The sequence below is a fragment of the Tachyglossus aculeatus genome, chromosome 7 (assembly GCF_015852505.1).
Source record: "Tachyglossus aculeatus isolate mTacAcu1 chromosome 7, mTacAcu1.pri, whole genome shotgun sequence".
NCBI lineage: Eukaryota > Metazoa > Chordata > Mammalia > Monotremata > Tachyglossidae > Tachyglossus > Tachyglossus aculeatus.
The window spans coordinates 19,925,347-19,937,997 of NC_052072.1; the positions used below are offsets into that span (position 1 = coordinate 19,925,347).

At 48.4% G+C, this 12,651-nt stretch overlaps 1 protein-coding gene across 1 annotated transcript in view; it reads left to right on the forward strand.

Moving 5' to 3' along the window:
• Positions 1 to 12,651, forward strand: part of FKBP5 (FKBP prolyl isomerase 5) — a 123,372-nt gene that overhangs the window by 74,100 nt on the left and 36,621 nt on the right. Inside the window, exons 4-5 of the mRNA XM_038749408.1 lie at positions 8,197 to 8,339; positions 11,493 to 11,607. Of these exons, the coding sequence (XP_038605336.1) occupies positions 8,197 to 8,339; positions 11,493 to 11,607 (258 nt within the window). The remainder of the gene's footprint in view (positions 1 to 8,196; positions 8,340 to 11,492; positions 11,608 to 12,651) is intronic.

A 12,651-nucleotide genomic window follows, 5' to 3' on the forward strand; every position in this document is an offset into this window, starting at 1 on the left:
CCATAATAATAATTATTATTATTGTTGTTACTAACAGTCTTCCCTGGGGTTTTTTGGAGGCCTCATGCTGTGAGTGTGCGGAAGAACAGATTTTCTCCCCAGCCCATCCTCTACTCCCCATTGTCCATTCATTCATTCATTGTCAGACATATTGAGCGCTTACTTTGTGCAAAGCACTGTACTAAGTGTTTAGGAGAGTACAACATAACAATAAATACACACATTCCCTGCCCACGGTGAGCCTTCACTCCCTGCCCACAACAAGCTTACAGTCTAGAAGGGGAGACAGAAATGAATATAAATAAATAAATTCCAGAAATGGACATAAGAGCTGTGAGAGGATGGAGATAAGGAGGGCAGTCAGCACACTGTGCCTCCTCATCTGTATCAAGACCAGCAGTATTGTAAGCTTGTTGTGGGCAGGGAACGTGTCTGTTTATTGTTATATTGTCCTCTCCCAAGCGCTTAGTACAATGCTCTGCACGCAGTAAGTGCTCAATAAATGTGACTGAATGAATATGCATTGAGCATCTCCAGGGTACAGAGCCTTCTACTAGACACTAAGGGAAGAAGTAGTAAAATGCAGTCCCTGTCCCTGCCCCTGAGGAGCTTCCAATCCAATAGAGGAAGCAGGAGGCATAAATTGGCACCATTGTCTGAGAGAATTGTCCAGGAAGCAGTGTGGGCTAGTGGTTAGAGCACAGGCCTGTGAGTCAGAAGGACCTGGGATCTAGTCCCGGCTCTGCCCCGTCTGCTGCGTGACCTGAGACAAGTCGTTTAACGTCCATTTGCCTCAGTTACCTCATCTGTAAAATGGGGACTAAGACTGTGAGCCCCTTGTGGGACGAGGACTGAGTTCAACATGTTTACCTTATATGTATCCCAGCACTTAGCATCGTACCTTTCACATAGTAAGCGTTTAACAAGTACCATAAAAAAAATACCAGGCTAAGGTGGGCTAGTAGTCTGTAGCGTTGGCCGTTCACCCAGTTTTATTCCAGACAGTCCAGGTTTCAGCTGGCCGGTCCCTTCTCGGTTACCGAAGGGGCCCCGGAAACCTTTACGTCCATTATTTTAAATTTGTCGATGTCCATCCTCCCTCTGCCGTGGCATCCGCCACCGAGACCAGCAGCTCGGAAGTGGTGCCCATTTTCCTGGGGCCCGGGAGGGGACCTCGGCGGCCGTGAAGCTGGAGAGGGGGCGAGGCGTCCATCCTAAGAAACATTCGGTAGCTAGATGGGGCCTTCAAACTTGAGCCAAGAACGCCCTCATGGGTGGCGTCCTTATGATGCCATTCCATTCCAGACTTGGCGCTCCACGACCTACGTCCGGTCAGGTACCACCCCACCGGCCTGCTCCAAGAGGGCTTGGCTTACGGTTTGTAGAAGAGTCCGGGGAGGGCGGCCGGAACGCAGCGATGGAGAAAGGCAGGGCACGTTGCTGACGGCAGTACTGTGTGAGACAGTCATTTCTGTAAACATTGATTCAAGATGGGTTTGCGGGGCGAGTGCTAAAAATAGAACCGAAATGCCTTCGTTTGGAGCAGTACAGTAAATATTTATTTTCCCCAAGTTGCAGAAGAAGTGACTTAAGGCCCGGAGAAATTAAGCAACTTGTCCAAGGCCACACAGCTTACCAACAAACCCTCGAAACATGTTTCACTGTGGTTCCGGACCAAAATGTTCCTATTGTTTGAGTAATTTCCTGGGTGACGTGGGACCAGCGGCAAGAGTAGTAAGTCTGAAACTTTGCATTGGAGTTTTTTTGTTTTTGGAAAGGGATTTAGGAATTTGTGGTTCATTTGAGATAGAAACCCTGCAGGCTGTGACGATTCTTTTTAAAGAGATTTTCTGTGCTTTGCAGAAGATACATAAAAAAGAAATAGATCCAGGCTCTGACTCCAACCCCCTGATGACTTTGTGGCCCCGGCTGGTCAGTTCAACCTTCTAGGCCTTAGTTTCCCTTCCTGTCAAATGAAGCCGGTCATTCTTGTACTTCCGGGCTTAGCTGAGATGGCATGAAGGGAACTTTTAGGCAACGTAAGGGTTATTCTGCTCTTCCAAGGAAGTTGGGATGAAAATCCAAAGTAGATTTCTGTATAGTGAATACCAGTCACTCGGAATGGATTACGGCCAAGTCCTGTCTGGATTAAGTTTTTATTGTAATTATTCTTTATTTTTGGAGAAGTGACATTTCGTCCAAACTCATCTCCTAAGGAGATGTTGAGGGTGGGAGTGCCCCGAAGCTATGCCCTTCTTGCTGAGCCTGTCTTTCTGGCTTGGAAGACTTTCAAGCAGTGGGGGATGCGGTTTTTTCAACTCTGGGCAAGAGGTGGTCAGGAGGTCTGGAGAATGAAGAAAACACAGTGGTGATTCCAGAGGTGACTTTCCTGGTAAAGGGAAATTCTGGAAGAAAGGTCCTGTGGAAAAATGGGATTTGACTCTAGAGTTAATATTGCTGCTTAAGGTTAAATCACTGCAAGGACAACTGACATTCTGCCTTCCAGTTCTGTCACAGGTTAGGAGAAAGAAAGACTTGTCCTGCCCATAATTCAGTCAGGGAGCATGTGGTATTGAGGATTTCCGTTTATTTTGGAGCCAAGGATATTCTTTTGGTACTTACCCTCCAAACTGGAAACTCTTTTTCTCAGAGCTTAGTCTTCAGATTCACCCCCATGGGTGAATGGCAGCTATGTAGAGTAAGAAGCTCCTATTGTATTTTCTCAAAGAGCTTAGTACAGTGCTTTGCACTTGGACTTTCAGGAAGAACCACCAGTTGATTGATGGAAAGAAAAGTACGCCTTCAACCACCAAAATATTCCTTTCTCTGCCCCTCTTGGGGAGGATGAGTTAGACTGAGTTCTAGCATTTGAGGTGGGCTTGCAAAGCAGGAAGTCAGATAGTCAGGTAGAAAGAAAGAGAGGGAGGGAGGAGAAGGCGGGGAGAGGGAGAAGGAGAGGGAGGTGTGTCCTTGTATTTCTGGCAGGTAAGGGGGAGGGCTCTGTTCTAGTCCTCTCTGCCTCCCTTCCCGAGGGATCGCATCTGGTAACAGAATTACTAGAGAAGCAGCGTAGCTCAGTGGAAAGAGCATGGGCTTTGGAGTCAGAGGTCATGGGTTCTAATCCTGGCTCCGTCAATTGTCAGCTGTGTGACTTTGGTCAAGTCACTTAACTTCTCTGTGCCTCAGTGGCCTCATCTGTAAAATGGGGATGAAGACTGTGAGCCCCCCGTGGGACAACCTGATCACCTTGTAACCCCCCAGCGCTTAGAACAGTGCTTTGCACATAGTAAACGTTTAATAAATGCCATTATAAAAAAAATTACTGAAGTCCATGTTGTGGTTGACATTCTGAATGTACTTCTCTTTGTTACCCCAATGCGATTGAAATCCTCATAGCTTATCTTTCCCAAACCAGTTGGAGCCACCCCTTACCTGAAAATGTCTACCACCTGGAATACCTCATATCATCTTGGGTGACATGTCCTTGGCTCAGGCTATTAGTTGCCTTTCCAGAGGCTCTCTTGCTCCGTGTGTAGGCCGAATTGGGTGAGGGTCAACCGAGGACCCGCATTCAGCGATTAGAGGAATCCTAGAGGCCGGGGCCTGTGTTGGCCTGCCCACCCTTGCCTTCAAGCAAGCAAGGATCAGAGGGATCAGTCGACCGTATTTATGGAGCGCTTACTCTGTGCCAAGCATGGAACTAAGTGCTTGGCAGAGTATGATATACCAGAGGTGGTAGAAATGCCCCTGGCCCACAAGGAGCTTCCCATCTAGACAGGGAGAACAGACATTAATAGAAATAAATTATGGGTTAAATAAGTGCCGTGAGGGACAAGATTCAATTCTAGTTTTAGACACCCGTCTCTAGGGAAGGGGATTCACAACCACCCCTTTCCTGTTTAAACCAACCTCTTATTGTCGGAGAGTTCTTTCTTTTCTCTGACCTAAATCTCTCCCAATCTAAGATCCATTTCCTTTTGTTCTGGCCTCAGAGGAGACAGAGAACATCATTCTTTTTTTAATCAGCTTTCTCTCCTCCAGCCCCAATTTCATTCACATTCCCAGAGTGGCCCTGATGGCTCAGTAAAGAGAACTGCCCTTTTTGGGGGGTAGGCAGTTTCAGATAGGTAGAGCCTTGGGAATGGTTCTCCCTGTCCTCCCCACACCCCCAACCCTGTGGTAAATGCCATAAAAGCTGGACTTCATGATCAGAGGTGGTAGCACAGACAGGGAATTTATTCACGTGGGAGGATATGGCCAAAAAGCCTACCCAACTCCACTGTTCAGACTGCCAAATCCTGTTGGTTTTTCATCTGTCCTTCCTCTTCTTGCAGACAGCTACCGTGCTTGTCCAGGGTCTTGCATATCTGGACTTGACTTTGCATTCTCCTCCTTACTGGTCTCCACACCTCCAGCTTTTCCCATCTCTGATCCACACATCACTCTGCTGTCTGAATCATCATGTTTCTGACACTTCATTCTGAGCAGGCCTTTCCTCTCCTCTAGACTGTAAGCCCCTCGTGGGCAGGGAACGTGTCTACCAACTCTGTTGAAGTGTATTCTTCCAAGTGCTTACTATAGTGCTCGGCACCCAGTGCTCAAAAATTATGGATTGATCAAAAACCTCCAGCAGTTATCCATTCCGTCCCACGTCAAGCAGAAACTCCTCACCATTGGCTTTAAGGTGCTCAGTTCGCTCTCTTTCCTCTTACTTATCTACTCTCTTCTCCCACTTCACCTCAAATCACCCGCTTTGTCTTCTCAAACTAATTGTTGGGCCTTGTTCTCCTCTCTCCTTCTGCCAACTTTCTGCTCTCACCCACCCCCTTGCCTGGAACTTCCTTCCCCTTCAAATGCAACAGAATGCAGCCTTCCCGTATTTAGAGCTCTTCTGAAATCACATCTTCTCTAAGAGAAGCAGCGTGGTCCAGTAGATAGCCCATGGACCCGGATTCTAATTCCAGGTCCGCCACTCGTCTGCTGTGTGACTCTGGGCTAGTCACCTAACTTTTCTGTGCCTCAGTTCCCTCATCTGTAAAACGGGGATTAAGACTGTGAGCCCCATGTGGGTCATGGACTGTGTCCAACCTGATTCGCTTGTATCTACTGTAATGCTTAGATCAGCATCTGGCACATAGTAAGTGCTTAACGAATACCATTAAAACAAAACAAGAAAAACCTTCCCGATGAATTTTTGATTTTCCCCCAGCTGCCACTTCAGCAGTTCCAAGCCACATAGGAAGAAGCAGCGTGGCTTAGTGGAAAGAGCACGGGTTTGGGAGTCAGAGGTCGTGGGTTCTAATCCTGGCTTCACCACTTATCAGCTTTGTGACTTTGCTCAAGTCGCTTAACTTCTCTGTGCCTCAGTTACCTCATCTGTAAAATGGGGATTAAAACTGTGAGCCTTACATGGGACAACCTGATTACCTTCTATCAACCCCAGCTCTTAGAACAGTGCTTTGCACATAGTAAACGCTTAACAAATAACATCATTATTATAACTACTTCCTACCTCTCATACCACAGATACCCATTCTCGCATTCTCAATTACTTAAGCCCAAACTCATATTCCCATCTCCTTTTCCTTCTTCCTCCATTCTTTATTTCTATCACTGTCTTCCATGCTAGACTTGTAAGTTTCTTGAGGGTAGGGATCCTGTCTACATTTCATTTCGTATCCTCCCAGGCATTTAGGCTCTCAATCAATAATAGTACTGACTGATTTTTCTTTTTTTAATGTATTTGGTAAGCGTTTACTATGTGCCGAGCACTGTGTTAAGTGTTCGGGTAGATAAAAGATAATCAGGTTGGATACAGTCCATAATAATAATGATGGAATTTAAGCACTTACTATGTGCCAAGCACTTTTCTAAGCTCTGGGGTAGATACAAGTTAATCAGGTTGTCCCAAGTGGGGCTCACAGGCTTCATCCCCATTTTACAGATGAGGGAACTGAGACCCAGAGAAATGAAGTGACTTGCCCGAGGTCAAACAGCAGACAGGTGGCGGAGGCGGGATTAGAACCCAGGTCTTCTAACTCCCAGGCCTGCACTCTTTCCAGTAGGCCACGCTGATTCTGGTGAGAGCAGTGGGAGTTGGGGTATGTGGTGATTGACCCTGGTTTCGGTGACGGAGAGCAGAGGAGTGAGTGGCCCAGGAATAGATCCAAAATGGGGGGAAGTTTGTGCAGGTCCACTGGGGCACAACGGCCCAGGGGAGCAGAGAGCAGTGGGTGAGATCACATGGGATTCATTCATTCATTCAATCGTATTTATTGAGCGCTTACTGTGTGCAAAGCACTGTACTAAGCACTTGGGAAGTGCAAGTTGGCAACATATAGAGACGGTCCCTACCCAACAACGGGCTCCCAGCCTAGAAGGGGGAGACAGACAACAAAACAAAACATGTGGACAGGTGTCAAGTCATCAGAATAAATAGAAATAAAGCTAGATAATAATAATAATGATGGCATTTATTAAGCACTTACTGTGTGCAAAGCTCTGTTCTAAGCTCTGGGGAGATTGCAAGGTGATCAGGTTGTCAATCAATCAATCGTGTTTATTGAGCACTTACTGTGTACAGAGCACTGTACTAAGCGCTTGGGAAGTGCAAGTTGGCAGTACAAGTTGGTGTACTAGATGCACATCATTAACAAAATAAATAGAATAGTAAATATATACAAGTAAAATGAATAGAGTAATAAATCTGTACAAACATATACACAGGTGCTGGGGGAGGGGAAGGCGTTAGGACTGGGGGGATGGGGAGGAGGAGAGGAAAAAGGGAGCTCAGTCTGGGAAGGCCTCCTGGAGGAGGCCTTCCCAGACTGAGCCCCTTCCTTCCTCTCCCCCTCGTCCCCCTCTCCATCCCCCCATCTTACCTCCTTCCCTTCCCCACAGCACCTGTATATATGTATATATGGTTGTACATATTCATTACTCTATTTATTTATTTATTTATTTATTTTACTTGTACATTTCTATCCTATTTATTTAATTTTGTTGGTATGTTTGGTTCTGTTCTCTGTCTCCACCTTTTAGACTGTGAGCCCACTGTTGGGTAGGGACTGTCTCTATGTGTTGCCAATTTGTACTTCCCAAGCGCTTAGTACAGTGCTCTGCACATAGTAAGCGCTCAATAAATACGATTGATTGATTGATTGATTGATTGAGCTCTCAGTAGGGCTTTGAAGGGAGGAAAGGAACTAACTTGGCGGTTGTGCGGAGGGAGGGCATTCCAGGCCAGCGGGAGGATGTGGGCCGGGGGTCAACCCGGATTGGGGATGAGGTTGTCAGGTGATGGGAAAGGGGCTAAGGCGGGGGATGGGGAGGAGGGGGAGAGGAAGGAAGGGGCTCAGTCTGGGAAGGCCTCCTGGAGGAGGTGAGCTCTCAGTAGGGCTTTGGAGGGAGGAAGAGAGCTAGCTTGGTGGATGTGCGGAGGGAGGGCATTCCAGGCCAGGGGGATGACGTGGGCCGTCATGTAGACATGTAAACATGTAGACAGGTGTCAAAATCGTCCCATATGGGGCTCACAGTCTCAGCCCCCACTTTACAGGATGAAGCAGCTGAGGCAGAGAAGTGACTTGCCTAAGGTCACACAGCAGACAAGAGTGACCTTGGGCGCTGACTCCCTAACCTATGCTCCTTCGGGCTGGGCTCCCACGGTATCCAGTGGTGGGGAGTGGGGGGAATCTGGTCCCCCGCCCCTCCCCCAGGGGACCCCAGACCTCGTGCAAGGGGAGCAGGAGATGGAAGTTGGGCAGGGCTGGAACCACAGGGCCAAAGAACAGTCTCTGGGATCAAGGGCCAGAAAAAGAGAGGTGGTCTTGGCTGTGTGATGTTGACCCCGGGCCAACCAGCCCCTCCCACTTGTTGCTGTTTTAGCTACTGGAGGTGGATGTAGACATTCCCAGTGTTGTGGGTGTCTGGGGACTTTCTGTACTTTCCTTTTTTCATCCTGTTCAAGCCAGGAACGTTCCGGACAAACCAGCTAACCCGCACCTGCACCCATTCCCTCCTCCCTCCTCCCCGCCCCCACTGTGAGGCAATTCCAAACTTGGGCGAAGGGCCTTCCCAGGGCCGGGGGTGGGAATCCCATGGTCTCGGCCCCTCGCGCCGCTCTCGGGGGTCCAGCGTGTGAAAACGCACGAGTTTCCCAGAAATCGAGGCCCTCAGCTCCCCTTTCCTTTCTCGCAGGCCAGGTCATCAAGGCCTGGGACATTGGCGTGGCCACCATGAAGAAGGGAGAGATCTGCCAGTTACTCTGTAAGCCCGAGTACGCCTACGGGGCAGCGGGCAGCATCCCCAAGATCCCATCCAACGCGACCCTCTTCTTTGAGGCAAGTGAACCCCACACGGTCGGATTCCCTCTCAACCCCCGGGCGGAGAACCCACACCCATTTTTAGGGGGGTGAAGGGAATTTCTTTAGCACTTACTATCTGCCAGGAACTGTACTTAGCGCTGGGATAGATACCAGTTAATCAGGTTGGAACCAGTCCCTGTCCCACATGGGGCCCACAGTCTTAATCCCCGTTTTACAGATGAGAGAACAGAGGCCCAGAGAATAATAAAACGTGGCTCAGTGGAAAGAGCACGGGCTTTGGAGTCAGATTTCATGGGTTCAAATCCCAGCTCTGCCACTTGTCAGCTGTGTGACTGGGCAAGTCACTTAACTTCTCTGTGCCTCAGTTCCCTCATCTGTAAAATGGGGATTAAGAATGTGAGCCCCCTGTGGGACTTTACTTCTCTGTGCCTCAGTTCCCTCATCTGTAAAATGGGGATTAAGACTGTAAGCCCCCTGTGGGACTTAACTTCTCTGTGCCTCAATTCCCTCATCTGTAAAATGGGGATTAAGACTGTGAGCTCCCTGTGGGACTTAACTTCCCTGTGCCTCAGTTCCCTCATCTGTAAAATGGGGATTAAGACTGTGAGCCCCCTGTGGGACAACCTGATCACCTTGTAACCTCCCCAGCGCTTAGAACAGTGCTTTGCACATAGTAAGTGCCATAGTAAATGCCATAATAATAATTATCATTATAATAATGGTCCTTGTTAAGTGCTTACCTTGTCCCATGCACTGTTCTAAGCACTGAAGTAGATACCAGTTAATCAGGTTGGACCCAGTCCCTGTCCCACTTGGGGCTCACAGTCTTAATCCCCATTTTACTGGTGAGGTAACTGAGGCACAGCGAGGTGAAGTGACTTGCACATAGTTACACAGCAGACTAGTTGCCAAGTCTGGATTAGAACCCCGATCCTTGTGACTCCCAAGGGCTCCATCCACTAGGCCACCCGCTTGGCGACAGCAGTAAAGGGAGAGGACCCGAGCTCCCCCTGAGGAAATCCAATCTAACTGGATTGTTTTTGAAACCGAGGTTCTCGAATTGTTTCTCACTGACTCCCAGGACCAGCGGTTCCTGAGAAATAGAGTCCTGTCCTAGAAAGGCCGGTCCCCAACAGAGCGGAGAGGCAGAACACGCAGGCCCCGAAACCAAAGTCCTGCTGTGCAGGAAAGTTCTGGATAAAGCTTCCAAGTGACCCAGGAGATAAAGTAGAAATGAGTGTTTTTACCATCCGTGGGTGGGTGGTGGTTTCTGATTCATCAAGGCCAACTCATACTGTTTTCTCACAGGATAAAATCCTTTAGTGCCGGAGCCTTAACCCCTTCGGGGAAAATTGGCAGGGAGCAGTGGCTTTCAGCCCAAGTGTGCATACTCCCTTGGCGGAACTGCTATGGAATGGAGGAAAATACAACGCCAACCTCACGTGGCAAGCGGCTTGGGAAGCAGCGTGACGTAGTGGAAAGAGCATGGGAGTCAGAGGACTTGGGTTCTAATTCCGGCTCTGCCAATTGCATGCTGGGTGATCATTCATTCATTTGTATTTATTGAACGCTATGTGCAGAGCACTGTACTAAGCGCTTGGGAAGTACAAGTCGGCAACATACAGAGACGGTCCCTACCCAACAGCGGGCCCACAGGCTAGAAGAGACCATGGGCAAGTCACTTCACTGCTCTGTACTTTGCTTTCCCCAACTATAAAATAGGGATTAAATCCTACTCCCTCCTATTTAGACTGTGAGCCCCATGTGCGACAGGGACTGTGTCCCCCCGATAAACTTGTGTTTATCCTAGTGCTTTGAACAGTGTGCTTGGCACATAGTAAGCACTTAGCAATACCATAAAAAAGTGGGGAAATAACCCCTTAATTTGAACTGCTGTGAAGCCTTGGAGAACCAGGGGCATACTCAAGTGGAAAGAGCATGAGATTGGTAACCAGGAGACTTGGGTTCTAGTTCCAGTTCTGCCACTGGCTTGCCTTATGACCTTGGACAAGTCACTCTACTTCTCTTTGCCTCATTTTCCTCATCTATAAAATGGGTCTAAGACTCCTGCTCTCCCTACTTCTTAGACTGTGAACCCCATATGAGACAGGGGCTGTGTTCCATCTGCAAGTATTGTATCTACCCTAGACCTTGGCACAGAGTAAGTGTTTAACAAATACTATTATGATTATTGCTATTATATTATTGTTATTATTATTAGAAGAAGTAGGGAGAGGAGGTATTTTATCCCTATTTTGCCAAAGAGGAAACCAAGGCCCAGAAGGGTGAGGGGATTTTCCCAAGGTCACCCAGCTGCCGGATTGCAGAGCCAGGACTAGAAATCAAGTCTCCTGACTCCTAGTTCTGTGTTCAGTCAGTAGTACTTATTGAGCGCTTGCTCCCTGCAGACCACTGTGTTGAGCGCTTGGGAGCACGCAGTGGAGTTAGTCAAAACAATCCCTGCCCACAAAGAGCTTACAGTCGAGCAGGGGAGGCCGACCCTAAAATAAATTGCAGGTGGGGGGAAGCAATAAAATACCAAGATATGAATCCTTCCCCCAGACCTATCTCCTGACAGTTCTGTCCTGAGATGTGTGCTCTGCACACAGTAAGTGCTCAATAAATATGATTGATTGATTAATAATAATAATTGTGGTATTCGTTAAGTGCTTACTGTGTGCCAAGTACTGTTCTAAACACTGGGTAGATACAAGGTAATCAGGTTGGACACATTCCCCGTCCCTCATGGGGCTCACAATCTTAATCCCCATTTTAAAGATGAAGTAACTGAGACACCAGAACTTAAGTGACTTGTCCAAGGTCACACAGCAGACATATGGAAGAGCCAGGGTCAGAGCCCACCTCCTCCAACTCCCAGGCCTGTGCTCTTTCCACTTGGCAGCATGCCTGGACTATTGCCCGCTGGGCCATTCTCTTAAGGCTTCCTGCTGTCTTGGTGTTGGAGCTCAGCAGAGCCAGGGTTGGTGATTCTCACCGAGTTGCTCCTTCTGGGTCCAAACGGGCGTAGCGTGCTCAGTCAGAGAAAAGTCGAAGGAGACGGATGCGAAGATGCCCAGCACCTGGAGACTTGGGCTGACCTGCCTTCTACCCGGGTGAGTAGTCACTGCGTTGGGCCCTTTCTCAGGCCGTCTTCTGTATCCTTTCCAGATCGAGCTCCTCGATTTCAAAGGAGAGGATCTGTTTGAAGATGGAGGCATCATCCGGAGGATCAAGCAAAAGGGAGAAGGTTACTCAAACCCGAATGAAGGCGCGACTGTAGAAAGTGAGTGCGTGGGCTTCCAGACTCTTCTTGTTGTCCTGATCTCCTGGGCCTTCCATAGGAGGAGGCTTCGGGATGGGGAGGAGTGATAAATTCTTCATCGGTGGTGGCGGGGTGGGATAGAAGAGGGCGGAGTGAGGGGGCACATCCCTGAGACCACTTCTACTGGGCTTCAGCCCCAGACACTGCTCAGCAGGAAAAGAGAGAGGGAGAATAAACACTTCTTACACCCCACAAACATAGCGTCCGTAAAAGCCAGGAGATAAGTTTCTGCCAGCGCTCCAAGCAAGAGCTTTTCTCTGCTTTCTTCCTTTTTGCTGAGGAGATTGTCTCTAAACTGTAAGCTCCCTGTGGGCAGGGAACGTGTCTACCAACTCTGTTGTATTGTGGTCTCCCAAGCTCTTAGTAATCAGTCCATCAGTTGTAACTATCAATCGCTTACTTAAGTGGGAGAGTGCACTATAACAGAGTCGGTTCCCTGCCCACAAGAATTTAACAGTCTAGAGAGGGAGATAGACATTAATATAAATCAGTGAATTATGGATATGGACATAAGTGCTCTGGGGCTGAGGGTGGGGTGAATAAAAGGTGCAGAAGGGAAGAAGAAGGAGTAAGAAAAATGAGGGCTTAGTTGGGTATGGCCTCTTGGAAGGGTTGTGATTTTAATGAGATTCTGAAGGTGGGGAGAGTGACCGTTTGTCAAATATGGAGAGAGGGGATGTTCCAGACCAGAGAAGGGGCGTATGTGAGAGATCAGTGCCAAGATAGTTGATGATGATGCTGATAACAATAATAAAAGTGTCATTTGTGAAGCACCTATGTGCCTGTCACTGTACTAAGCTTTGGGGTGGAGACAGCATATTGAATTGGACACAATCTCTGTCCCACATGAGGCTCACCGTCTTAATCCCCATTTCACAGCTGAGTTGCCCAAGTTCACACAGCAGACAAGTAGCAGGGTGGGGATTAGAACCCAGATCCATCTGACCCCCATACCTGTGCTCTAGCCACTAGGCTACTATCCAGTAGATTGGCCTTAGAGGAGCA